Source organism: Balaenoptera musculus, chromosome 16, assembly GCF_009873245.2.
Source record: "Balaenoptera musculus isolate JJ_BM4_2016_0621 chromosome 16, mBalMus1.pri.v3, whole genome shotgun sequence".
Taxonomy (NCBI): Eukaryota; Metazoa; Chordata; class Mammalia; order Artiodactyla; family Balaenopteridae; genus Balaenoptera; species Balaenoptera musculus.
In genome coordinates, this window is record NC_045800.1 from 73130453 (window position 1) to 73157073 (window position 26621).

General features: G+C 42.8%; 2 protein-coding genes across 5 annotated transcripts in view; both read left to right on the plus strand.

The window, feature by feature from the left end:
* ANK3 (ankyrin 3) overlaps positions 1–26621 on the plus strand; it is a 686669-nt gene that overhangs the window by 467840 nt on the left and 192208 nt on the right. For all 4 annotated transcript variants that reach the window (XM_036828058.1, XM_036828063.1, XM_036828060.1 and 1 more), the window contains 2 exons: positions 185–370; positions 2245–2343. In XM_036828058.1, the coding sequence (XP_036683953.1) occupies positions 185–370; positions 2245–2343 (285 nt within the window). The remainder of the gene's footprint in view (positions 1–184; positions 371–2244; positions 2344–26621) is intronic.
* Positions 4151–5540, plus strand: LOC118882388 (SWI/SNF-related matrix-associated actin-dependent regulator of chromatin subfamily D member 2-like). Its single transcript, XM_036828064.1, is given in 4 exon segments — positions 4151–4576; positions 4617–4811; positions 4814–4866; positions 4869–5540. Coding segments are annotated over 4 exon segments (1311 nt in total). The 5' UTR covers positions 4151–4185.

The following is a 26621-nucleotide window of genomic DNA, read 5'->3' on the forward strand; positions in this document are numbered from 1 at the left end:
TTATTTCCTGCTTTGGTATATGTGTAGTTTTAAATTTCTTTCCACATATATGTCTACTTGAGTATGTCAGCTTTAATAACCCTGAACAAAAAATTGACACTTGGTCACTCGGTCACCTTCTTATTTGTTAATTAAGAAGAAAATATCCATAGGGACCAATCTTGACCCATCCATCTATTCGCAGGATGGCTTCACACCGTTGGCAGTAGCTTTGCAACAAGGTCACGATCAAGTAGTGTCACTCCTGCTAGAAAACGACACAAAAGGAAAAGTGCGTCTTCCAGCTCTTCACATCGCTGCCCGGAAAGATGACACGAAAGCTGCCGCCCTGCTGCTGCAGAATGACAACAATGCGGATGTGGAGTCGAAGGTGAGGACCGGGGAAATGAGCCCCTCGTGCAGCATCCTATGTTAGGCACCCAAATGTGAAGAATGCTTGGGCTCCCTTTGGAGCTTATGCCAAACACTTAACTGCACCGAAAGGAATAAAATCAAGCGCCCAAGTCATCCAGCTGAAGGCACGTCCCCCGCCCTTGGCATCTAAAGCTGGGAGGGAACTGTGGGTGGTGCCCTATATGTGCTAACAGGAGGCCACCTCAAAAGAAATCAATCGATACGTACCTAATAGTGTCCTTCCTTTGAACATATATTTTTAATGTAGTTAACACGTCAGCTCAAACATCAAGGTGAAAAATTACAAAATGCTAGCCACAGTGTGCACAAAATAAACCTTTGGTTGCTATCTAAGACGGTAGGCAATGCACTGAGTATTGATCAGCTGTGGAAGCCATGCCAGCAGCCAGGGTCCCAGCCAACAACTCCCATTGTCTAGACACTTTCAAGTCTCGGTGAAGGAAATGTGGCATTTGGAATAGGCCATCGTGTAGCCCTTCATTCAGTCTAGCTTTCTTTCTGTGCCTATTGTGCTTCCATCAGAGCTTTCATCCTCATCACTTAGCTGTCATGAGCTTTCTGCCATCCATTATCACCAACAGCAAACTAACCGTTCATTTTTTCCTCCTCTTTGCTTCCAAATGTGTTAACCTAGATGGTGGTGAATAGAACAACAGAGGTATATATATGTATATACGTGTACATATGATCTATATCTGCATCATCATTTTCCCATTTCTTAGTGCTGCTACCTCATTTCTTTCCCTTCTTCTTTGCATTGCCTTCTGTAGGCTAGATACCTGCTTTATACCCCCGCCCTCAAAGTAGCATGTGCCAGAGAAGATAGTAGTTTGATTACCAGGGCTTTCTGCAGCTGAACCTGGTGTTTGAAAGGAAGTATGAGGAAGCCTTGAAACTTAAGGGTGTTTCAATAGCGTTCTGTGACATGAAGCGTTTTGACACTTGAGAAACTTATCAGCTATACCTAAAGCTGCAGACAACCCTGTCATTCTACTCATCTAGGATTGGTTCTTTAGAGTTCTGCATGACACTTACCCTCAGTGGTGTCAGCAAGATGAAAGTTACCTCAGAAGGGGACCCATATGACCCACCCTTGACAAGAGTCAGTCAGATCGCTAGCATGGCTGAGAAGCTTGCTAACAATTTAGAAATGCATCTAGTTCCTATAAGGTTTAAATCTTTGGGGACTAAGTGAATCGCTGCATGTTTTAGCATTTTTTTAAGGAAGTAAAATGACCTTGGTATGAATAATCCAGAAAAATGTGTTATCGAGTAGGCATTTGCTAATAAAGAGACCAGCTTGTCGATTTCTTTATGAAATGCATTCACCATGCTTCAAGACCAATTGTAATAGTACCTCTTCCCCCCAAATTGCTTTCATCATTAAAATTGGCTTTTACTGTTTGTTAATTTGACTCTATATTGAATATATAAAACAAGTTAAATTTTGACAGAGTTTCAATGGACAATTCTATGAATAATAAAACAGTGGTACTAATCGAACTTTCTTTGAGCTATCAAGATATTTCTTGTCATCCCTATTTTAACTTTTGGAAACATTGGCTTCTGTGTAGTTCTGCTCCTGGATTACTAAAATGGCTCAGTCTCCACCCTTGGCTCCTTCCTGGCTATTCCTCTGCCTGTGAGTTTGGCATCTCTTTGAAATCCTATGAGCAATTGGCACTAACGGAAAGAAACCTAGTACAGAATGGAATGTGGACCGCAGCATATTTTGCTTCCTCGTTTTTATCTGGGCAGGGTTATAGTATTAACATGTCAGACACGGGGCCGGCAGGAATCAGCTGAACGTCTGCTCTGTTTTCTTTCCAGAGTGGCTTCACTCCGCTCCACATAGCTGCTCACTATGGAAATATCAACGTAGCCACGTTGCTGTTAAACCGAGCGGCAGCCGTGGACTTCACTGCACGGGTAAGAGTGCTGCACGCGGTCTGATGTGCGCTTCAAGCATTTGAAACGATCCTTAACCCTCCTTCCCCAGCACGAGGAGGAGGTCGAGACAGATGACCTCCAAGGGTCCTCCCAGTCAGTGGAAGCTGTGATGTCTACTTATCCTAGTGCGTTTTCTTGCTTGCATACAGGTGTGCCTATTTCCTAGGAGGAAAAGAAAACCAAGATCGGGGTCGGGAGTAGGGGTGGGTGATAAATATCTAAGTGAACATATAGAAAATGTGATTTAAATAAGCATGACTGGAAACTACAAACTGTCCCCCAAGTTGCAATTTCTGAGACTGTAGAAATGGGTCGGATTGGCACTTCACAGTGCTCTAGAAATCAGGGTCTTGATCTTCCAGGTGGGAATGAGTTGGAATGTCTGGATAAGGCCCAAACTTTAGAAGCCAAATAATAGAGGCCACCTTTTGCTCTTATCTTCTGTCTCCCTTAAACTTTCAGAATAAGTAACACGATTCTGTAACCTGAGTAAGCTCATAATCATAGGGAAAGGAATTACTGTGTTGTGTGTACTTCTGGACAGCAACTCAGACATCCAGAGTAAAATGGCCCTGAATGTAAACACTGGTCTAGCTCTAGGCCTGATAGTCCGCAACAGCGTCATCAGAAGTAGAAACAAAGTAGGAAGCAGAATAGAGAAGTGGCTGGATGTGGGGGCTCAGGATTCAGACGCCCTGGGTTCCAGTTTTGGATTTAACTTTTCTTTCTGTGTCCATCAGTTTCCTCATTGGTAAGATGACGTTAATATGGATTATGAAATTAAATAATAAATGGTGATAAAAAAACATAATATCGGCACTCCTGCACTGGGTCACTGAGAAATAGGAGTGAGCGTACCCAGAGTACCTAGCGCCGTGCCTGACACACCAGCACCAGCAGCGCTGTGATTCTGCACATAGCATTTGAAGTATTATTTTTGCTAAACGCCTCACTTGTTAGGGGAGAAGTGGCAATAGACCCGATAGAGAGATCATAATACTAGTACTAGCAGTAGTTGTGGCAGCAGTAAAAGTAATACCATGTTTGGGGCTTCCCTGGTGGCACAGTGGTTGAGAGTCTGCCTGCCAATGCAGGGGACACGGGTTCGAGCCCTGGTTGGGAAGATCCCACATGCTGCGGAGCAACTAGGCCCGTGAGCCACAACTATTGAGCCTGCGCGTCTGGAGCCTGTGCTCTGCAACAAGAGAGGCCGTGATAGTGAGAGGCCCGCGCACCGCGATGAAGCGTGGCCCTCGCTTGCCGCAACTAGAGAAAGCCCTCGCACAGAAATGAAGACCCAACACAGGCAAAAATAAATAAATAAATAAATTTTTTAAAAAAATGTAATACCATCTTTGAAGCAGATGCCAAGCTGAGCATTTTTATCTCATTTATTCTTATATCAAGAAAAGTGTTACTTATCCTTGTGTTACAGAAGGGGTAACCAAGGCTTAGAGATAAGAAATAGCTGGTCCAGATCACAGAGCTAGCAAATGAGAAAGGGCAAATTTCAGCCCCAAAGCTCTTCACCCCTCCAGTCTTCCGCCACCCTCCGCGGATGTTAAGGGCTCATTTTTCTTTTCCTTCTTATAATTCATTAGCTCTGTAAAAATTAATACGAACTCAGAATGGGCTAATATAAAAGCTATTTCCAGGGACAGAGCGATGTCGGGCCGCGGCCCTGGGAGCTCCGCCTCTGCCAGCGGGACCCGGCACGCTGCCCGGACCGGCGCTCAGGGGGCCCGGGCTGGCTAGAGGCATGGGGGGCCCCGGGGCCCTGCGGCGCAGTACCAGAGGCCTGGCGGGTCACCAGGGAGCCGGATGCCCATGGCTGGCTTGCAGGTGGGACCCCCTGCAGGCTCCCCATTTGGCACAGCTGCTCCACTTCGACCTGGCATGCCACCCACCATGATGGACCCATTCCGAAAACGCCTGCTTGTGCCCCAGGCCCAGCCCCCCCGAATGCCTGCCCAGCGCCGGGAGTTAAAGAGGAGGAAGGTGGCAGATAAAGTTCTGCTTCAGCGAATTCGGGAGCTTGTCCCAGAGCCTCAGGTGTACATGGATCTCTTGGCTTTTGAGCGGAAGCTGGACCAGACCATTGCTCGAAAGCGGATGGAGATCCAGGAGACCATCAAAAAGCCTCTGACGCAGAAACGAAAGCTGCGGATCTATATTTCTAATATGTTCGGTCCCAGCAAGGCAGAAGGTGATCGTGCAGGAACCGCAGGGACCCCCGGGGGGAAACCCCGCAGGGGACCAAGTGGCTTCCTGGGAACTCCGAGTAGAGGGAAAACTGCTGGATGATCCTAGGAAACAGAAGAGGAAGTTTTCTTCAGTCTTGAAGAGCCTCGTCATTGAGCTGGACAAGGAACTGTACGGGCCTGACAACCCCCTGGTGGAGTGGCACCGGATGCCCACCACCCAGGAGACAGATGGCTTCCAGGTGAAACGCCTGGAGACCCCAACGTCAAGTGCACCCTCCTGCTCATGCTGGGTCATCAGAGCCTCCCCGGTACAAGTGGGACCCCCGACTGGCGAGGCTGCTGGGGGTGCGCACACAGACGAGGGCTGCCATCATGCAGGCCCTGTGGCTCTACGTCAGACACAACCAGCTGCAGGACGGCCACGAGCGGGAGTCCATCAGCTGCAACCGGTACTTCCGCCAGATCTTCAGTTGTGGCCGCCTCCGTTTCTCTGAGATTCCCATGAAGCCAGCCGGGTTGCTGCAGCATCCAGACCCCGTTGTCATCAACCATGTCATTGGCGTGGACCCTAGCGACCAGAAGACAGCCTGTTATGACATTGATGCGGAGGTGGATGACCCGCTCAGGGCCCAGAGGAGCAATTTTCTGGCTTCTACCGCCAATCAGCAGGAGGTCACCTCCCTTGATGTCAAGATCCATGAGACCACTGAGTCCATCAACCAGCTGAAGACCCAGAGGGACTTCATGCTCAGTTTTAGCACTGACCCCCAGGACTTCATCCAGGAATGGCTCCGTTCCCAGCACCGGGACCTCAAGGTCATCACTGATGTGATTGGGAATCCTGAGGAGGAGAGACGAGCTGCTTCCTACCACCAGCCCTGGGCCCAGGAAGCAGTGGGGAGGCACATCTTTGCCAAGGTGCAGCAGCAAAGGCAGGACCTGGAACAGGTGCCGGGAATCCGCCTGACCTAACTGCTCAGGGACCCCTTCCTTTCTTCCCAGCCCTGGAAGGGGACCACCCTCTGGGGCACAGACATGAAGGATAAGGAGGGGGTGAGGGGTGTCTCCTGTCACCCTCTGCTCCCCAGCTTTAGTCTCATAAGTGTAGTGAGAGGATTCCTCGTTGCTTAGTCCCCAGAGCCTTACTACTTACACGTCGGCTTTAACTGGATTCACAGCAGAGGCCTCCTGTGCCCCCTGCAGGCAGGCCCAAGTAGGACCTGGGGGCTGTGCTTTGACATCGCAAAGGCCCCTGGCTTTGCTTGTTTACAGACCCCCTTGGGGCGAGTGTCAGCGCTGGCTCTGGGGAGCTGGGCGAGGAAGAGGGGCACAGCTCACACTCTTCCTAGCCTTTCCAAACCAAAGTTCTTTGCTATTCCTACCAGCCCAGCCTTGCTGCTGCTTTTTTTTCCTTTCCTTTGGGTATTTGCACTATTCGTGGAGCAGGTTTTTCTATGCAGGAGCCACTTTTTTTTGTACAGGAGTAAGCTGGGGTTTTTCAGGGAGCCCTACTTGGTGTCTCCTTCCTTATTTTCTTTTCTCAGTCTATGCAAGTGGCTCTGGCCGCCATCATCTCCTGAGAGGCCAGAGGGCTGCCATCCCAGCTCTTGGGCCCAGGGGTAACGCCTCCTAGACGGAGGGCACGCTAGTTCTCTGGCGGGGCCTGAGGCATGGGTGAGTGTGCTGGGGGAGGGCAGGGGAGCGGTGGGGAGGACTGTTGTTCCCCTTCGGAGCTTGGGAAGGAGAGTGGGCCTAGGGCTTGGCAAGTGCCACTTCTGGCAGGTTTGGAAATTTCCAAATAAATCTTTGTTTATTGGTGGCAAAAAAAAAAAAAAAAGCTATTTCCTATCCTGTTGTCATCAGCCTGCTAAAAGCCTTTATCAGTTGAAATGAGGCAGCTCATGTCACTCCAGAGCCCTCCTCTTATTGCACTAACAGCATCCTTGGGTTTCAGCAGCATGGCAGACCCGAGGCCTAGTGTGACATTTTGAAGGACAAAGTTAAGTACTTCTTTAAGTCATGTATAAACAGGGCACACCGATGTGAAAACTGAAGCTCGTGTCTGTAAGATGCATTCTTCTGCTTTTATATCTCTAACTCACAGAAAACCTCATTAAGTCACATCTTCTAATTAGGACATTTGGAAAATTCATGTCAGGGTAGTGTTTGAAGTTTTGCCTTTGTGCCATTGTTCAGAAATTTCCTGATGCTGCTGAAAATAAGAAGATTGGGGTAATGTTTAAGCAATTTAAGAGGACAAATTGCAGTATTTTCAGACTCCTTCAAGTAATTCCGAAGCATCCATTTACATTAAAACAATGACTATGGTAATTACAAATGATGCTAATTTATTGATTAAAGATCAGTGGACTCTATGGAAGCTTAAAAAACACACACACACACACAAAAAAAGGTTCTGAAGAACCTACGGGCAGGGCAGGAATAAAGACGCAGACGTAGAGAATGGATTTGAGAACACAGGGAGGGGAAAGGGTAAGCTGGGATGAAGTGAGAGAGTAGTATGCACATGTATACACTACCCAATGTAAAATAGCTAGCTAGTGGGAAGCAACTGCATAGCACAGGGAGATCAGCTCGGTGCTCTGTGACCACCTAGAGGGGTGGGATAGGGAGGGTGGGAGGGAGACGCAAGAGGGAGGAGATATGGGGATATATGTATACATATAGCTGATTCACTTTGTTATAAAGCAGAAACTAACACACCATTGTGAAGCAATTATACTCCAATAAAGATGTTTAAAAAAAAAAAAAGTGGAGACCTCAGACCCACGATGTTACATTGTTAACCTTGTCTGAATTACCATATGTGATTTAAAAGTCACATTGTGCTTTTGTTTAAAATATGTTAAAATTCAGACTTTTTGCTGATTTGGAAAAGCATTTTCTCCAGACATTCCTAATTAAGGAGGCCTCATAGCATTCTGAACTGAATGCTGCAGTGGAATTTAATCATACTTACTAGGAGGCCTGTACTGTTGCTTACACCCTACAACACATGCTTCCCTCTGTAGTACGTGATGGATGGCTTGCAGTAGGATGTCTGAGCAGAACTGGTCTTCATGAAAAGCTTAATTGGAGGCAACTGCTAGTTACCTCCAGAAACCCATTGTAGGTTCCAAATCTCCAGTAATTTTATTATGTAACAATCCAGCATTTAGCCTTTCGTATTACAGAGACCTCTCTCTTCCCAACTTGAGTGGGGTCCTTCTAGGTCAGAGTTCTCTCAGGGATGTAGCAGGTGAAAGTAAGATGCCCTAGAACACAGATGGAATCAGATTTTGCCTGGTCAAAACAATAAAGGAAGGATCATTAAGCCTCAGTTGCTGAGAACTAGCTGCAAATCATAACCATAAATCGTATGCTTCAGGAACTGGGTTGAGACAGAGGTATTGATTAGAAAGTTAGAGGTCAAGTTAAAAAATGACAGCGGCAACCTTTGTCTTAGGGGGGGCTGTGATTTCTGCTTCCTGGCTGGGACAGATCATTGAAGAAAGGCGGATACAGTCTTGTAGTTCTTTGTGGGCTGAGGGCGTGACCTCAAGAATAGCTACCTGCTGGTGAAGAGAGCTGGGGATAGGAGTAGGGATAACCCTTCTGGAATCATTTCCTGCGTGTAGTGTATGTGCAGATATGAGGCAGAGCCAAACGCGGTGTGACTAAAGGGAGAACACAATAGAATGGATTGCTTTCTATGCTTCTTTGTAGTGCTAGCTAATTTAGGCAGCAAGAGAGCAGATCCTAGCCAGTGGTGAATGTATACCCCCGAGCAGCAGTGATGGTAACTGATTTATAGGATACTTACTTGTTCTATTAACACCTTTCCTTAGATTTTTATTATAATGTGGATTTTGATTTTTGTGTTGTAATTTTGCCATGTTTATGTATTGCATAAGATCTCCTGTCTGACATCTTACATATTTCCTTTCGGATTATCCAGACCCGTTCAGCCTCAAGGGTCCACTTCAGGGAGTTAATAGAATAGCTGCTGAAGACTGCAGCGCAGTGTCAGCGTGCTTCATTCTCTGAATTGTGTCTGCTGAGATGGCCTTGACACCATCTGAATTTATGCGTGACCCTTGCTCTCTTAGCAAATCATCCTAGCTCTCTTGGGGAAGAGAATGTCACTAAGACACACCAGAGTTGCCCCTGAGTATCATTCCAGTAAGGAGCATTTATGCACTGGAGTAGGTAAAGGCCAAATTATATTATTGGATGCCTGCAAAATGCCTTTCATTGAAGAAGATAGATGAATACTTTGCTGGCTAAGACATTTTTTCATCAAATATAATGGACCACCTAACTTAATCTGCACTCTTGTCATTAACCTTTCTCTTGTAAATTATTATTTAACTTCCCATTTGGGGAAGATAATTGAATAAAATATCCTTCTATTGGTCTTGGTATGTAGTACTTTTTTGTTTTGATCTCTGAAAGGATTATGGATTTATGTGTTTGAGTGCTATACCTCATTTGTTTCCAAAAGGATTTCAGGAGGTTTACAGATTAAAATATACAAAGTAAGACATGTAAGGATAAAATAGAAAAAGTAAATGTTACCAAGCAACTGGAAAGAACCAGTGAATACAAATGGAGAATAAATTTAGGCTTTAAGGGCTTTGATACATATAGTAGAAAAGGAAGCACGGGTTATATAGTTTTTACTTTTTGACAAAGGAAATCTTAGTTATCTATAGAGAGTTTTGTGTGTGTGTGAAATAATTCAAATGTGATTTTTATATCATGTAAATCATTCTGTTAAGAGCGGTGAGTTTCCACAGACATAGAGAACAGACTTGTGGTTGCCAGGTGGGAGTGGGAGAAGGAGAGGGATGGATTGGGAGTTTGGGGTTAGCAGATGCAAACTATTACATTTAAAATGGAAAAACAACAAGGTCCTACCATATAGCACAGGGAACTATATCCAATCTCCTGGGATAAACCATAATGGAAAAGAATATGAAGAAAGAGTGTATATATGTGTATAACTGAGTCACTTTGCTATACAGCAGAAATCAGCATAACATTGTAAATTAACTATACTTTAATGAAAAAAAAGAAAAAAGAGAACAGTTTCATAGTTGACAGTATCTTTAATAGCTACATTTCAAAGGTTCAATTCCTACTACCCCATACTGCCTAAATCTCCATCTGTGAAGGCGCCTTGCCCAGGAAGGCTGAGACACTATGGCCCAGGTACTTAGCTGTGTGATGTTCTAATTGTGTGTGATAGAACTTGGCACGTGTGCCACAGGTCCGTGACTAGTTAACATGTCCAACTGGACTGCCTTTCTCAAATAGCAGTTGTTTTGAACAAAGCTTTAGCAGGGGCTCGGCCGCATTTGGAACTCAATTATGTCATAAGAAAGTCTACTTTATCTAAAGTTCTTAGATAAAGGCTACTTTATCTAAAGTTCTTAGATAGAGGCTACTTTATCTAAAGTTCTTTTTGTTAAAGTGAGAGCAGTGGTTTTAGACAGTTGAACTCCTAAACCTGTTGGTGGAAACATGCAAGTGTCAGATTTTACATTCTGCCCAAATAAGAGGTCGACATAGGGTCAGCACATACATAATCAAAACGACGTCCGTGGATAAACATTATCTGGAGATTTCCTTTCTCAGTTAAATTCATTCTAGCAAGTATTAAAGAACTTCTCCTGTAAGCTAGACCTGGAGGTTCAGGCTCAAGTAAGCCACTGACCTGACGCTACTAATTTGTTGAGGCCCCCATGTGCTCAACCATACCAAAAAGTCTCTCTCTCTTAATTCCCCAAAGCACAACTAAGTCTTGGCTATAGGGCCCAACAAGACTTCTCTAAAAACTTTGGGATTGATGAAGGGAGTTCAGAGCAGAAAGGCAGAGCTTATTACTCAGGCATATAAAGGAATGAAATAGTGCCATTTGCAGAGACATGGATGGACCTAGAGATTGTCATACAGAGTGAAGTAAGTCAGAAAGAGAAAAGCAAATATCATATAATAATCACGTATATGTGGAATCTAGAAAAATGGTACAGATGAACTTATTTGCAAAGCAGAAATAGAGTCACAGACGTAGAGAACAAACTTATGGTTACCGGAGGGAAAGGGTGGGGAGGGATGAAATGGGTGATTGGGATTGACATATATACACTATTATGTATAAAATAGATAACTAATGAGAATCTACTGTATAGCACAGGGAACTCTACTGAGTGCTCTGTGGTGACCTAGATGGAAAGGAAATTTTAAAAAGAGTGGATATATGTATACATGTAACTGATTCACTTTGCTGTACAGCAGAAACTAACACAACATTGTAAAGCAACTATATGCCAGTAAAAATTAATTTTTAAAAATGAGATTAAAAAAAAAATAAGGCAGAGCTGAAGGACCTGTTCTGGATAACCCTGTCCCCAAAGTCCATAGGCTATGACCCCTTCCTCAGGAAAGGGCTCCCTTGTGAGCCCCCTGAAGCCACTGTGTTGGAGAGTCTCTCTTACTTCCCTCAGCGAGAACCCCTTTTACCAACATTACGTCTCTTCTGACCAGAGTCTAAGCCCCTTAACCTAGTCTCTGGTCCCGGAGAGAGGGGGAACCCCGTTTCCTCTACACCTGGGCTCTCTTAATTCAGTAGCCACTAACTACTGAGTACTAACTTTAATTTAGATTAAATGTAAACTTCTATGCCTCATTCCCCAGAACCACACTTCGGGTGCTCAATTTCCACGTGTGACTAGCAGCCATTGTATTAACACTGTACACGTAACATTTCCATCATCACAGAAAGTTCTTTCGAACAAAGCTGAGACACCATGAGTCTCAGGCCTCCTTCCCTTCAGTGTCATAATTATCTCTAAATGCAACTTTCCCCTCCAAGGAAAGTGATGCTTTAAGTAGAAGCAGTTTTACTCCTAATAGACTTGCCCCTTTGGGCTCCAGAAGCAGATTGGTGCCTTTCCCATTATGTAAGCAGAGACCACCATGACCACCGACAACAGTAAAACAGAAATCTTCTTCCAAAGAGGACTAAAAATACTTCTGGCAACTTGAACATAGTAATTTCTCCCCAGTTCATGCCATGGAGAGTTCAGAAGTATCAGAAATTGAGGTAGGTCTCAAGAGAGGTCTCCAATTGCCAGAGATTATGCCACAGTTACTTCTGTGAGCCTCTGTTTTTTAATCTGTGTAGAAGATGCTTGTATCCTGTTCCTCAAAGACGCTTTCTCTGACCCCCTAAAATAGGTCGCTCCCCTCCTTGCCCCAGTGTGTGTGCTCATTGTGCCCTGTTCTTCCTCTCCCGTGGTTGGCCTTGAAACTTAATTCTGTGGGCGTGTTTGTCTTGCACACTGTGTTTATTACCTAAGCCCCTTGCAGCCTGAGATACGTTATTCACCCTCTATCTCCAGCTCCTCACATGGGACATGTTTCCTCACCTGGTAAATATCCTCTTTCCAAATGCTTACCACATTCCTGCCTCTGTGATAATGACTTTAAGATGAACTTCATCTTTTCAATCCTCCAGTGAAGGACTCAGCCATAAAGAGTGTGTCTCTTGCCATTTAGATTTTTTAAGAGAGGTAGGCATTTTATTTCAGAGAACCATTCCTCACGGTACTGTGGGAAGGCAGGACCTGTATTTTTGCTGCCTGGCAGCCCTTGATCTGCCTCCATGAGTGGTACCTTTCACATCCTGATGGAGCTGCCTTCCATGAAGCCAGAGGGTGATACCATGAAAGCATCCAGGACCTTGCCTGCTGCAGAATAAGTGCTCAGCAGATGCTCATTTTCTTCCTTTCTTCTGTAGGTAAAAATGTGTAGTAATCATGATATAAAATAGTCGTGATTTGAGTATTTAGTAAGTTCCAGCTTCTTTGTTAAGCATTGTGCGTGCATTAGCTGAACAGTCCTATTCAGGCTAAAGTAGAGGTGTCGTGAAATACACCTCACACACCCTGTGCTTCACCTCCCCTGCAGGACTTTGAGTTCCTCAAGGGCAGACCTACGTGTGATTACACATTTTGGGATCCCTGGAGTGTAACCCAGTACCTAGCACTGGGAAGGACTCGATATATATTTGTTGAATTCAAGAGTGAGTCAACAAATAACTTCCAGGCCTCCTTATCCAATATTCCTGGGCACCCAGTACCTATTCAAACCTGCTTTCCTCAAGCCCCAGTCCTCTCCCTGGTCTCTCAGAATTTCAGGCTGAGCTTCACTTGGTGTTAGGGACCCACTTCCCAAACTGATGTGAGCTGCATTAAGGAGGATGGGAAATCCATAGGATTCTAATAGAGGGGTATAGGCAAGTGCACCAAACCCGAGTATTGAATGTCAGACACTGAGAGGCACGTTGATTTGAGCAGCCAAGGGTCTTGTGATTCAGCAGTGCAGTTGACCTTGGAAGACACGCCTAGAACAAAGGGCCAGTCACCAAGGTCTGCTGCCAGGCTTTGTTCAGTTAAGGGTGTTTGAAGCAGAGCCTCCGTTTCTGAGCTATCAAAGCCCAATCAAGGCCACCACCAGCCAGTGCTAGGAAGGACATCAGTCACTTGAACATGGAGAAGAGGTGAGCATCGCTTCAGCAGGAGGGTGACTTTTGTAATGTTTTTATAAGGGTCCAGGGCTTCTGGAGACGCTACTGTAGTTTGTGTGGCGATGCCATTGCAAATACATTTAAAAAAAATATTTTCCCTACATTATACAATTTATTTTTTAAATAAAATACAATAAAGCAAAAGAAAGAAAAGAAAACCCGCCCATAAGAGTCCTATTTTGTTAACGTTTAGATGTCTGTCCTTATAAAGCCCAAGCACGCACACACACACACACACACACACACACACACACACACATTCATTTTTATTGATACATATTTTCAAATATAATATAAATTATGTTTATCTCCTAGTATAGGTTCAACAGCATTAAAGACATTTTTAATGGGTTATATAAACCTCCTTTGGAAGGAAAATGGAGATGTGGGAGCATTTAGCAAAGGAATGTGAGTTATGGAAAAGTCGCAGTGTGGCTACTGCAGTAACCATATTCTTGTTGCCATGGTGATATTAACATCTCAGGAAGAACAAAACCAGTAAGTAAGCAGAGGGCAGAGTGGTGGGAGATAGACCTTTTCTAGAGAATTGCTCCATGCATGCCATGCAATCTTGTTCCTGCCTTTTTTCATTTAATCCCCTGAATGCCACATCAAAGGAGAATCTCCTATGTAATTTTTTAAAGGAATGTTTTTGTCTTAAACCCATTAGTACATTGGAGCTTATTAACATCCTACCCTGTGGTATGGGATCTGTGTTGTTGTGGTCTGAAGAGCTGAAGTTTCTAAGCTGTAGCAGCCTAGGATGAGGAGGAAAGTCCTCAGATACAAGCTGGAGCCCTGGCTCTCATCCTGGCTGTGTCATCAGTCACTGATGTGGTCCAGGGCAAGCCTCTTCATCATGTGGGCTGCATTTTTCTTATTAGCCAGATAGGAGAGAGATCAATCAACCACAAGCCCTTCCCTTCTGCCTGACCACCTTATCTGACAGGGATGGAGGCCTTTGGCAGAAGAGAGTAGGTATAGTACAGTGTCAAAGCAAACAGCAAGGCAGTCAGATTGCTGGAGTTCCACACTGGTACTGTGGCTTACTTTGTGTGCTCCTGGGCAAGTTATTCGTGCTTCTTCAGCTTTATCATCCATAAAATGGGTCCAACAATAGTACCAAATGCATAGCATCATTGTGACCGCACGAAATAATCCATATAAATTGCTTAGCACGTGGGCCAGGGTCCTAGCCATGATTGTGCTGGTGGTGGTGATTAATGCTTACATCTGGGAGGAGACCCATCAGTGTAAGACACATTCACCTGTCAAGCGTGACACATGTCAAGCAAGTGACATCATGTCAGCTCTCTAGAGTACTTCTGGAGTTAGTCAGAAATGTTGCGTCCTGGAATGTTGGAGTTACACTGTTAGCATTGTGTCTGTCAGCATGAGAAGGTCAGCCTTTACCAAACGATTAATATGACATTGTTTGAGACAGTAAGAATGCCAGTAAAAAGAAATCATAGAAATTGGATGGTACATATTTCCCTTTGTTTCACTTTTCCTCTTTGAATATATGTCCTGCTTCCTGCAGTGCTGTAGAATTGTTGCTCTGAGAACATGTTTAAATGACCTGAATAAATCCTGTTTTGAAATTCTGTGAAATAAAGTTCTATTAAGGTAGGAGTTGGCAGTGCTCGCTCTATTCATTTGCACTTTAATAGAGAATAATTCGCTGTAGAATTTTCATTTCCTCCACTGCGTCCCTCCGCTGAACATTCGGACCATTGTTCACACTCCCTGTTGTCAGAAGGTGCACTTGGATGAGCTCAAATGCACCCTGGTCCCCTCCTGGGCAAAGTAGTTCTTTCATGAGAAAATCTTGCTCTTCTTCCTCTGGTGGTTTGAAGCATATACAGGAAGGGCGAAGGGGCACCTAGAGCGAAGCGTTTAGGACTTTGAAGAACCAAACGTTGCCAGGAGGTGAACTGGGGACACATGTGCGATCCTTTATTGGCTGTCTCACAAATCGAAGCAGTAGGTTCCAAGAAAACAAGTTCAGGTAGGAGATCAGCATGGACTATCATAGTTGAAAAAAAAATTGAAAAGCTAAGCTGTGATGGACATAAAAGGATTAGAGTCAGCTCCAGGAAGTGGAGACTGAGGCCCATTTGCACGTGTGAAATGAGGCTGGAGATGAATGGCGAGTCCAAGCCTGCGGGAAGGGACCCCCCCCGAACCCCTGGCTGGGCTGAGGGCACTGGCCTGGATCCTGCAGGTAGAAGGGAGTAATTGCAGTGTTTTTGGTTTGTTTGTTTGTTTTTGAGATAATTGGCATGATACATTGTGTAAGTTTGAGGTTTGATACATTTGTATATTGCAATATGATTACTACAGTTTTTGTTAGCTAATAACTCTAACATATATAATTATCATTTCTTTTTTGGGGTGAGAACAGTTAACATCTAGTCTCTTAGCAACTTTGAAGTTGATAATACAGTATTGTTGACTGTAATCACTATGCTGTACATTAGACCTCCACAACTTATTTATCTACTATTTGCAAGTTTGTACCCCTGAACGACATCTCCCCAACTCATCCACCACCCCGCAGCCCCTGGTCACCGCCATTCGACTCTCTGTTCTTACAGGTCTTTAAACGGAGAAGTGGAGTGATGGCTGGCATGTAATGGGGCAGGGCTGGGATGGCTAAACCCCCTTCAGTGCGTGGGATATCCACCTGCCAGTGACAGCGTCCCAACCAGAATGCCAGCGGAGCCAGTGGTGCCCCCTGAGACAGCATTGCTGGGTTGATCATCTCTTTACAGCCAAGAGATGGAGAGATGGGAACGTCCCCAGATGGGAAAGCAGGGCCCGGCAGTTCGTGCTCACTCTGGGACTTCTCTGCAGAGGACATCAAGCTTCCCCCGTGATGCACCCCCTCAGAGTTGGTTGGACTGGGAGACCCTGAGGGTCCTTTCCGCTCTTACTACTGAGGCTTTGAAATAGGAGGTGGAAAAAACTTATCCAAAATTCGAACTAATTTAGGAAATGGCTTTCATTTATTGCTACGCACTCTAGTAAGTTTCCTGTACATTATTTCATTTATTCATCACAGTCATCCCGTGAGATGTGGGCATGAGTTCCATCTTACACCAGGAAGCAAGGAGTTAAATAACTTAAACTGTACGGCTTCAAGGTGGCAGAGCTTGAGCTAAGAACAGCAAAGTAAATAAGTCAAGTAAAATAAGACAATAAAAACAATCAAGTAAAATAAACTACATTCAGACTGTGTAGTTCATAATATTCTAACATCAGAGGGAGTGTGTACCGGGCTTTGGACCTAATCCAGGGTCATCCCAGGAAAACCAGAACTGCCAGTAGCCTCTCTTCGACCAGCTGGCTATTTGTTTGCTGCCTGCACCAGTTGCAAAATGAATTAAATACATTTTTTAAGATTTTAAAGGTTTTTTTTTTTTTAACTTCCTACGAAATCCCATCACACATTTAAGGACGTTTTGATTGAAAGATTAGCAAACTTAAAAGAACTGACAAATGATCAAATTCATTCTAAAAGGTAATGCATTCATATTTCCACTACATTTTATTTATTATCTCTATCAGTTCTGCATTTTTGAATCCCTAATGATCATGCTTTGAAATGGACTCTTGATATTTAGAAACGTAATGGCTTTATGACAAAAAGGTATCATGTACGTTTTCCGGTAAGAAATACAAGGCAGGCTTGTCCAAGCGCACGTCCCCCTGAGTTTGAAAATGAAAAACCATTTTTTCATAGCCTCCAAGTCAGGGCCTTGCAGCCAGTTTTCCCTAGCTGGCCAGCATCTTCCTATTCCCCTGGACTTCGGATTCAGTGCTTCAGGGATGGGGCCTCGCAATCTGTGTTTTTTAAACAAGTTCCTCAGGTGATTCTTCTGATCGAGCATATTAGAAAACATTGACTGAGGCCGTGCTATGAAAATCTTTTCTTTATATAAATTGTCTAAAGTTGAGTCACAGAAATCACAATAATTTTTTTGCTTGTAAAAACTACCTTTATGTTTATAAGCCCATAATAATATAACCTTGAATTTACAGCATATTTACAGCTTACAGCAGCGGTCCCCAACCTTTTTGGCACCAGGGACTGGTTTCGTGGAAGAGAGTTTTTCCACGGACTGGGGGACGGGGAGGGGGGGTATGGTTTCAGGATGATTCAAGAGCATTACATTTATTGTGCACTTTATTTCTATTATTATTACATCAGCTCCACCTCAGATCATCAGGCATCAGATCCCGGGGGCTGGGGACCCCTGGCTTACAGAATACTTTCATGTACGGTGCATCATTTGAGACCCACAAGAATAGATAGTTTTACAGATGAGAACTGAGATCCCAAGAAGTCCTTTGTCCCAGATCCTACTGAGGGTAAGACGGAAGAACGAGGATGTGAATCCAGACCTTCTAACTCATTTTTTATGCCTCAGTGTGTGACCATCAGCCCCCAGCAGCAGTGCCAGATGGAAGCTGAGGCTGGGGTGTTGGCCCCTGGGTAGCTGTGGTCTTCCTGGTCCCTGGGGGAGCGCCATCTCCTTAGAACAAGTACACTGCACACAGATAAAGCCATTTGCCCTAGACTGGCTTTATTTCTTTCCAAACCATCTTTCTTTAGAAACTTCAAAGACATTATTTTCATTTTTAACATGTTTGAAACTTCAGCAAGAATCTAATTTATTGGAAGGCCAAATGAGGGTAGGATACTTGAGAAACTAACAGTTTCAAGTTCACTGACTTCTCCAAAGCCTGAAAGAATGATTTATTTTCTGGAGGGGAAAGAAGAGTATTCAACACAGAGATTAATTTAATTTCAGATTTATTAGAAATGATATGAGTGTGGAAAATTTATAACTATAAACCACCTTCATTTTTTTGTTTTTAAGAAATTTTACTAGTAGACTGTTAGAAAAAAAGATAGACTGTTATTAAAGTTACAGCATTCATTAGAAAGATTACAGGAAATCTAATATCATTAGATTAACTCATTTTAAATAATTAAACTTTTTTTAAATTTAATTTTATTTTTTTTATACAGCAGGTTCCTATTAGTTATCTATTTTATACATATTAGTGTATACATGTCAATCCCAATCTCCCAATTCATCCCACCACCACCCGCCCCCCCCGCCACTTTCCCCCCTTGGTGTCCATACGTTTGTTCTCTACATCTGTGTCTCTATTTCTGCCTTGCAGACCGGTTCGTCTGTACCGTTTTTCTAGGTTCCACATATATGCGTTAATATACGATATTTGTTTTTCTCTTTTTGACTTACTTCACTCTGTATGACAGTCTCTAGGTCCATCCACGTCTCTACAAATGACAATAATTAAACATTTAAAAACAACTTTCCTCAATATATAGAAAGCAGTTTACTACTTGGTAAATGAATTTTTAATGCCCCTTTTGGTTCCATTACTATCTCTATTTATAAACACTTCCAGCTGGGAAGGGCTTTCTTTACTGTAACACAGAGAGCAGGCTTCTTTTGAATCAGCACTGATAGTGACATCTTTAAAGAAATATGAAAGCCATGAATTCTTATTTAAAGTGTCAGAATTGAACTAGCCACTCGTTAGATGATGAATATTTTTATAGCTTTGAGATACGCTGTTTCCTTTTGGTTGGAAATTGTCTGCAGGCAGCATTTTCAGTTAGGACAGTGCTACTTGGGTTCGTTCAGAGCTAGAGCTGGTGTTTGCCCAAGTTGGAACAGACTCACTATCTGGATATATTTGTCCTATTCGACCCACTGGAAAGAGCCAGAACAGCTTTTGGAATCACAACTCAGGTTCAAATCCCAACTCTGGCAATTTCTAGCTCTGGGACCTGTAGCTCCTTTCAGCTTCATTTTGCTCCCCTGTGAATTTGAGTTAATAGCATCTATTTCATGGGTTGCTGTGGAGATTAAATGAGGTGATGTATGTCTCTTTGGGCCTGCACAAAGTAAGAGCCTAATAATTGGTAGAGACTTTGTTTTTTGTTTCTGTTTTTTCATTTTAATGAAACAAAATTCATTCTCATGTAAAATGAAGAGTTGCTTGGTCTAAATCAGTAGTTACCACTTTTTTAGCAGAACTCTTTTTTTTTCCTAAAAAATTATTACGAGATCAAAAGGTAGTGTTACTATTTCAATCCTCAATGGCTAACAATTTCTCATTGTTTATGGGATTATGGAAACCCTGAAATGTATACTGAAAAAAATATTTTGGGAGCATATATTGAACTCCCATTGGGATGGCTACCAACCAAAAAAAAAAAAAAAAAAAAAAGAAAGAGGGGGAGAGAGGGAGGAAGGAAGGAAGAAAGAAAGAAAATAACAGTTGGCAAAGACATGGAGAAACTGGATCCCTTGTGCTCTGTGGGAAAGTAAAATGGTATTATAGCTGCTGTGGAAAAGAGTATAGAGGTTCCTCAAAAGGTTAGGTATAGAGTTACCATATGATCCAGCATTCCACTTCCGGGTATATATATACAAAAGAATTGAAAGCAGAATCTCAAAGAAATATTTGTATACCCATGTTCATAGCAGCATTATTCACAATAGCCAAAATGTGGAAGCAACCAAAGTGTCCATTGACAGATGAATGAATAAACTATATGTTGCGTATACATATGTACAATGAAATATTATTGAGCCTTAAAAAGGTAGGAAATCCTGACATATGCTACAATGTGGATGAACCTAGGATGATAGCTGAGTGAAATAAGCCAGTCACAAAAAGACGGACACTGTGTCATTCCATGTATATGAGGTAACTAGAGTAGCCAAGTTTAGAGAGATAGAAAGTAGAATGATGGTTGCCATGGCCTAGGGAAGAGAGGGATGGGGAGATATGTAATGAGTACAGAGTTTCAGTGTTGCAGGATGAAAAGAGTTCTGGAGGTTGGTTACACAACAATATGAATATACTTAACACGACTTAACTGTACATTTAAAAGGGGTTAGAGATAGAAATTTCATGTTATATGTATTTTACTACATTAATTTTTTTTCTTTTAAACCATATATTGGAGATGTAAAGATAGCTCCAAAACCCAATGAGCTGTAACATCCGGTGATGCAAAGGGAGAAGGGGAGTTTGTGATGGAGGGGAGAGGTCCAAGACCAGCTTCAGTCCCACTTTTCCTGCCCCCCCTGGTGACAGCTGGGATTGTGTATATGACTGAGAGTGTGGGGAAGGAGGAGGAGGTGTGGAACATTTACTCTAAAGATGCTGTCTTCCCCCACTGCTAAATCACTTGGGGAACTGGAGGGAGACCTGGCAGTGCCGGATCTAAATTGTTGATGAGCCATCATCTGTTAATCCAAATGAAAGCCCCTGACAGTATTAACAATACACAGCCTCATATGATCCTTGGAAGAAAATAAATCACTTGCGGTTTTCAGAGCAGAACAGAGCCAAACACTCAGAGCGTGATTTCACAACAAACATCCAATATCCAAGCATTTGCTGCTGCTTCCTGGGGAGCCCAGCAATGTGTGGCGTCTAATTGGATGGGGTTTGGTTGGTCTCTCTGGGAAGGGAGGGGGGGTTGAGGAAATGTCAGTGACATCAGTATCTTCAGTGTCAGTCTCAGCAAGACCTATGTGGGCTTAATCTCCTTATCGAAAAAGCACAGAGACAGAAAAGTTGGTGTAGAATGAGCGAGCAGTTAAGAAAACTAGAGAAGAGAAAAAGACTTTGTCCGAAGAGGCTATTTCATTTCATTAGAGCTTGATGAAGTAAGAGGAAAATGGACTTTGACTAACAATGGTGGTCATCTTAATAATGATGGCTGAAGTATAAGGGAAGTTTCTGAGTGTATTTATACTCGTATTATTAATAATAGGCCATCTAAGATTGGATTTTGTTGTTGTTGTTAGAAAACCCCTACTTATGTGTCAGACTGTGAAGGCTGGGGTCTTTTCTTACCTTATATTCCATCATTTGAAATATTCCTGGGTATATCCTTGAAATCTCAAATCCTAATCATTGAAAGAATCATTTCTTTTCATGTGTTTTATGGATTTTTTTTTAAATTAAAAAGTTATTGAAGTATAGGTGATTTACAATGTTGTGTTAATTTCTTCTGTACAACAAAGTGACTCAGTTGAGCATATATATATATATATATATATAATTTTTCATACTCTTTTCCATTATGGTTATCACAGGATATTGAATGTAGTTCCCTGTGCTATACAGTAGGACCTTGTTGTTTATCCATCCTATATAATAGTTTGCGTCTGCTAATCCCAAACTCCCATTCCCTCTCTCCCCTACCCCACTAACCCCTGTTTTATGGATTTCTTAAGGCATTAAAAAGTCAGGCATTCTCATAAAAAGAAAGGAGGTACTGATACATACTACAACATGGATGAACCTTGAAAACATTATGATAAGTGAAAGAAGCCAGACACAAAAGGTCACATGTTGTATGATTCCATTTGTATGAAGTGTTCAGAATAGGCAAATCCACAGAGACAGAAAGTAGATTAGTGGTTGCCAGGGGCTGGGGGGACAGAAAAATAAGAAGTGACTGCTTAATGGTAGGGGGTTTCTTTTGGTGAGAGTTAAAAAATACAATCAACTGAGTAAACTTGAAGATCGAATTGCCTTTATTCAACAACGATTCATGAATCGGCAGCATCCCATCTAGCAACGAGAAAGGAAGTCTGAGGAGCTATACAAAATAAAAGGCTTTTATAGGCAGAATGGGAGTGGAAAAAGGATGTTTCTAGCAAAGAGTGGATTATTCCAGGCAAGGTCACCTTCCTCTGGGGGAAGGCCAGGGTCTGTCAGACAGATTACCTCACTTGCGCTGACCAGGTTAATTCCAGATTGACTGGTCCAAGGTTCCTGGGAGAGCTGAACTACCGTTAGGTTAGGTATCAAGTCTTGGTGGGGCTTAGCACATGGGATTCTGTTTGGGGCCTGTTGTTTCTTTTTTTTAACAGGATGATGAAAGAGTTCTAAATAGATACTGTGGTTGCACAACTTTGTGAACATACTAAAAAACCACTGAATCGCACACTTTAAAATGGTCAATTTTATGATATGTGACATATCTCAATAAACCTATTATAAAAATAAAGTATCCAAGAAGACTTGCAGTGGTCAGGGAGGAAGAAATTGTCCTCTACTGTTCTAGGTTCTTCTGGCTGGATTAAGAATTAAGTTGACATGAGGCAGATAAACAGGACAAAATCAAACAAAAGTTTAATAACATGTATACATGGAAGAGACCAGGAAAACTGAGATACTTGCCAAATGGCTGAAATTCTCACCTTAAATATCAACTTTTTTTTTTTTTTTCTTAAATATCATCTTAAGACAAAAGAGGAAGCTGGGAGTAGTGGTTTGGGACTTGAGAGGGGTGGCAGGCACTTCACGTGGAGATGAAAAAGCAAGCGTTTGGGAAACAAGTGTTTGCTGGGCCAGGCACAGAAAACAGGACCCAGAGTGGATTCTGATGTCTAGACCCTGCTGAGTCCCCACCACCACATCTAGCCCATCTTCTTTGCAGATATCTCTGGTGATAGCTCTATCCCAGGACCAGGCCCTCTATCTACCTTCTTTTAGGCAGTTAGGGGGAAGGTCAAAGGTTCTTCCTGAGTCTTCTGGGCCTTGATTGTTTGCAGCTTGAAATAATCTGCATGCCGAAGAGCCACATTTTGGGGTGCAAATTCCATTCCCCTCCGCATTGGAAAACCAAAAAAATTTACAGGAGAAGAGTGTTCTTATACTCTTAAGGAAATAGAGAACAGAACAGAAATTAAGTAGGAAACAGAAATTCAATTCCATATTTTTCTACATTGTATCAAAATCTATATTAAATATCATAATTCTATATGATATTTAATTATATAAGTCTATATTAAATATATAAATCTATATTAAATATTATAATAATATCTATATTAAATATTATTTATCAAACATTTATTGAGTGCCTGCTCTGTGCCTGGAGATAAGCAGATATGACCATGGAGAGGAAGGAAAAATAATTTTCCTCTACCCTCTTAGGTTTAGCTCTTGGGGTTCTGCAAATTAAATGGACAAAAGAGAGGTTAACAGGAGAAAGGTTTATATTTGCACACTGAGGCCTTCATAGAAAAGAAATGAAGGCTCAAAGGAGCAGTTAAACCCTGCAGGCTTATATGCCATTTTAACAATGGGTGATAAATTTGTAGGAAAGGGACAGGAAAGGGGGTTTGAGCTTCTAGGGGTGGCAGCTTTGTGACTTTTGACAAGTTATTTTGATTTGTTTGAGTTTTACTCTCATCTGTAACATAAAGAAAAAAAATAGATAGTACCCCTTATTAGGGTTGTTGCGTGGGTTAAATGAGATAAGAGATATGGAATACCTATGAGTTTCCTTTCTCTTTTTCACATGAATTAATCTCATCTCTCCCCTTGGCAGTCCTGTGATGGAGGCACTGGAGGTATTATGTCCATTATACAGATGAGAATATAAGTCCATAGAGGTGTGGTTTGATATATTTCACTATTTTGAGATAATTCCCTACCATGATCTCTTCAAATATTTCTTCTGCCCTATTTTCTCTCTTTTCCTTATGCATCTCCAATCGGCTATTTTATATCATCCCACAGCTCTTGGGTGCTCTGTTCTTTCTTTCCATTCTTTTTTTTTTTCTTTGTGTTTCAGTTTGGATCATTCATACTGGTGTATCTTTCAGTTCACTGATTCTCTCCTCAGCTGTGTGAAGTCTACTGCTGAGCCGATCAAAGGAATGCTTCATTTCTTTTTTTTTTACTTTTACTTTATTTTTTTAATTTAATTTTTATTTTATATTGGAGTATAGTTGATTGACAATATTGTGTTAGTTTCAGGTGTACAGCAAAGTGATTCAGTTATATGTATATATATATATTCACTCTTTTTCAGATTCTTTTCTTATATAGGTTATTACAGAATATTGAGTAGACTTCCCTGTGCTATGCAGTAGGTCCTTGTTGATTATCTATTTTAAGTATAGTAGTGTATATATGTTAATCCCAAACTCCTAATTTATCCCTCCCCACAACCTTTCCCCTTTGGTAATCATAAGTTTGTTTTCTATGTCTGTGACTCTGTTTCTGTTTTGTAAGTAAGTTCATTTGTATCAATTTTTTTAATTCCACATATAACTGATATCATATAATACTTGTCTTTGTCTGACTTCACTTAGTATGATATTCTCTAGGTCCATCCATGTTGCTGCAAGTGCATTATTTCATTTTTTATGGCTGAGTAATATTCCATTGTATATATGTGCCACATATTCTTTATCCATTCCTCTGTTGACAGGCATTTAGGTTGGGAATGCTTCATTTCTGATAGTGTGGTTTTCTTATCACGTGTTTCCATTTGACCAAAACTCCCTAACTTTTGCAGCATGTAGTTCACCTGTTCTACTAGATAGAATGCAGACCCTGAGGAAAATAGTATCCCTGCTTGGAAACGGCATGTGTCTTCTCCTGTCAGGCTGTAAATGTGGAGGCCCGAGCCGGCTGAGTCCAGAGTTGAGCTGAGTTTACATTTTGTTTGCACCACAGGTTTCACGCTCCTCTAGACGGGGCTGCACCACCCTACGCTGAGGGTGAGGGCCAGCCGTCAGAGATTTTCCTTGCTTGGTGCACTGCCCCCGCTCATCTCTGCCTGCATCCCTGTAGCACAGAGTCTCTATCTCACCAAGCTCCTGCCCGACCTCAGGAGCCGGCTACAGCTGCTTGTTACGTTAGGCTGGGGCTGAGGGGTCTTTCATTCTGGATCCGCTTCAGCCTTAGGGAGCGTGCCTAGGCCTCAGATCTGGGTCTGTCTCGGCATTCCTGCCCTTTCTACCACGGCAGCCAACCTCTGCCTTGTATACGTGGTTGTGATCTCGGGTGGCCTCAGCCTGCAGCGGCTTGAAGCTGGACTTCAGTCTGGCCAGAGATTGAAGTCAGGCCGCGGCAGTGAGAGCGCTGAATCCTCGCCGCTAGATCACGAGGGCCAGTGGCCAGTGACAAGGCCCTGGCCCGTCAGCTTTGTAGAAAGGAGTTTCCACAAAGAGACGGAAAGTAGTGAAACAAGTCAATTGGTTATTAGGAGGAAAAAGAGTACATGTGAAGAGACACACACGGGCAGACTCAGAGAGAGAGTCGTGCCTTTGTGGTAGTTTGTATCACTTTCATGGGGCATTTCTGCCGGGTTTCCTCTGGCCAGTCATCTTGCTTTGCCTGGCTCTGAGTCTGTATTGGGTTTAACTCGGGGTCCTCCCCTGTGTGTGCGCGTGCGTCTCTTAGCCAAGATGGATTGTAGCCCAGAGGCCTGTGGGAAGGTTGACATCACCTACTATGATGTGCGCCCTCCCTTTTTGGCCCCCCAGGAGGCTTTCTGCACGTGTGTAGCTGGGAAGGTCTCCTTGACCTCGAGAGTGAGGAATATGTGGTCTCTTTTATCTGGCCATGGCTCAGGCTCTCCTCCCTCCTGCATTGTGTTCATCTTGGAGTATCTATCCACAGGGGACAAACTCCAGCTGCGCAGCCTGGGGCCCATCTATCTCTTGTCTCAGTTGTAGATTTGAAGTTTCCTCATATATACTGCCAAACTGCATCCCAGAAAGCAGGCACACATTTACGTTTCCCAAGCAGCTAATGAGGTTCTCCTAAACAAGCCTTTTTGTCTTTAACATCATTGGACTCTTTTGATTTGTTGGGATTCCATAATTTTGTGACTCGCTTGTATAATGGAAATGCAGCCGTGGACCTGGTGCCTAGTAGAGCATAAAAGATTTTTATTGGTTAACTGAGGAATCTAAATAGAAATGTCCTGTGGACTGGTCCCAAGGTCGCACTTTGATTTTGACTTGTTCCTAATTGACAGAAGCAGTCACTACCTGATTCAGAAATACAAAAGTATGTGTTTCACTCAGAAGCTCCATTTGACAGAGATGGAAGCATAGTCTTTAGGCAAAGCCTTTATGATCCCTGACTAGAAATACCACACACACACACCCCACCCTGAGGATCTAGAAAACTTAATTCTGATGCTGATTCTGCCTCTAATTAGTTGTCTCTTAATATACAGATTATGATCAGTTCTATCCCTTAGTTGACTTATCAAATGGAATTAATGATATGTATCTTACTTCAGTAGATTGTCGTGAAAATGAAATTACATAAGTAATTTACAACACTTATTAAGTGCTATAGAAATAAAAAGTATTACTCTAGGAGGGGTCAGAGCAGTGTAGAAAAATGTGGGAGTTTGAATTTCAAGGCACCCTTTTGACACGTACACATCACCGTAAGATAGAGTCCATGAATATGGATGGAAGAGAGCAAAATTAGAAATAGAGCTCTTCCTCTCACTAAAATTAGCCTACTTGTGATTAAGGTTAATTAAGTCCTTCTCCACCAGGCAAGGGCACATCTTTAAAGGGAAATAGCATGTCAGCCCTGACTCACGCTGGGGAGTGATAAGGTCTTTG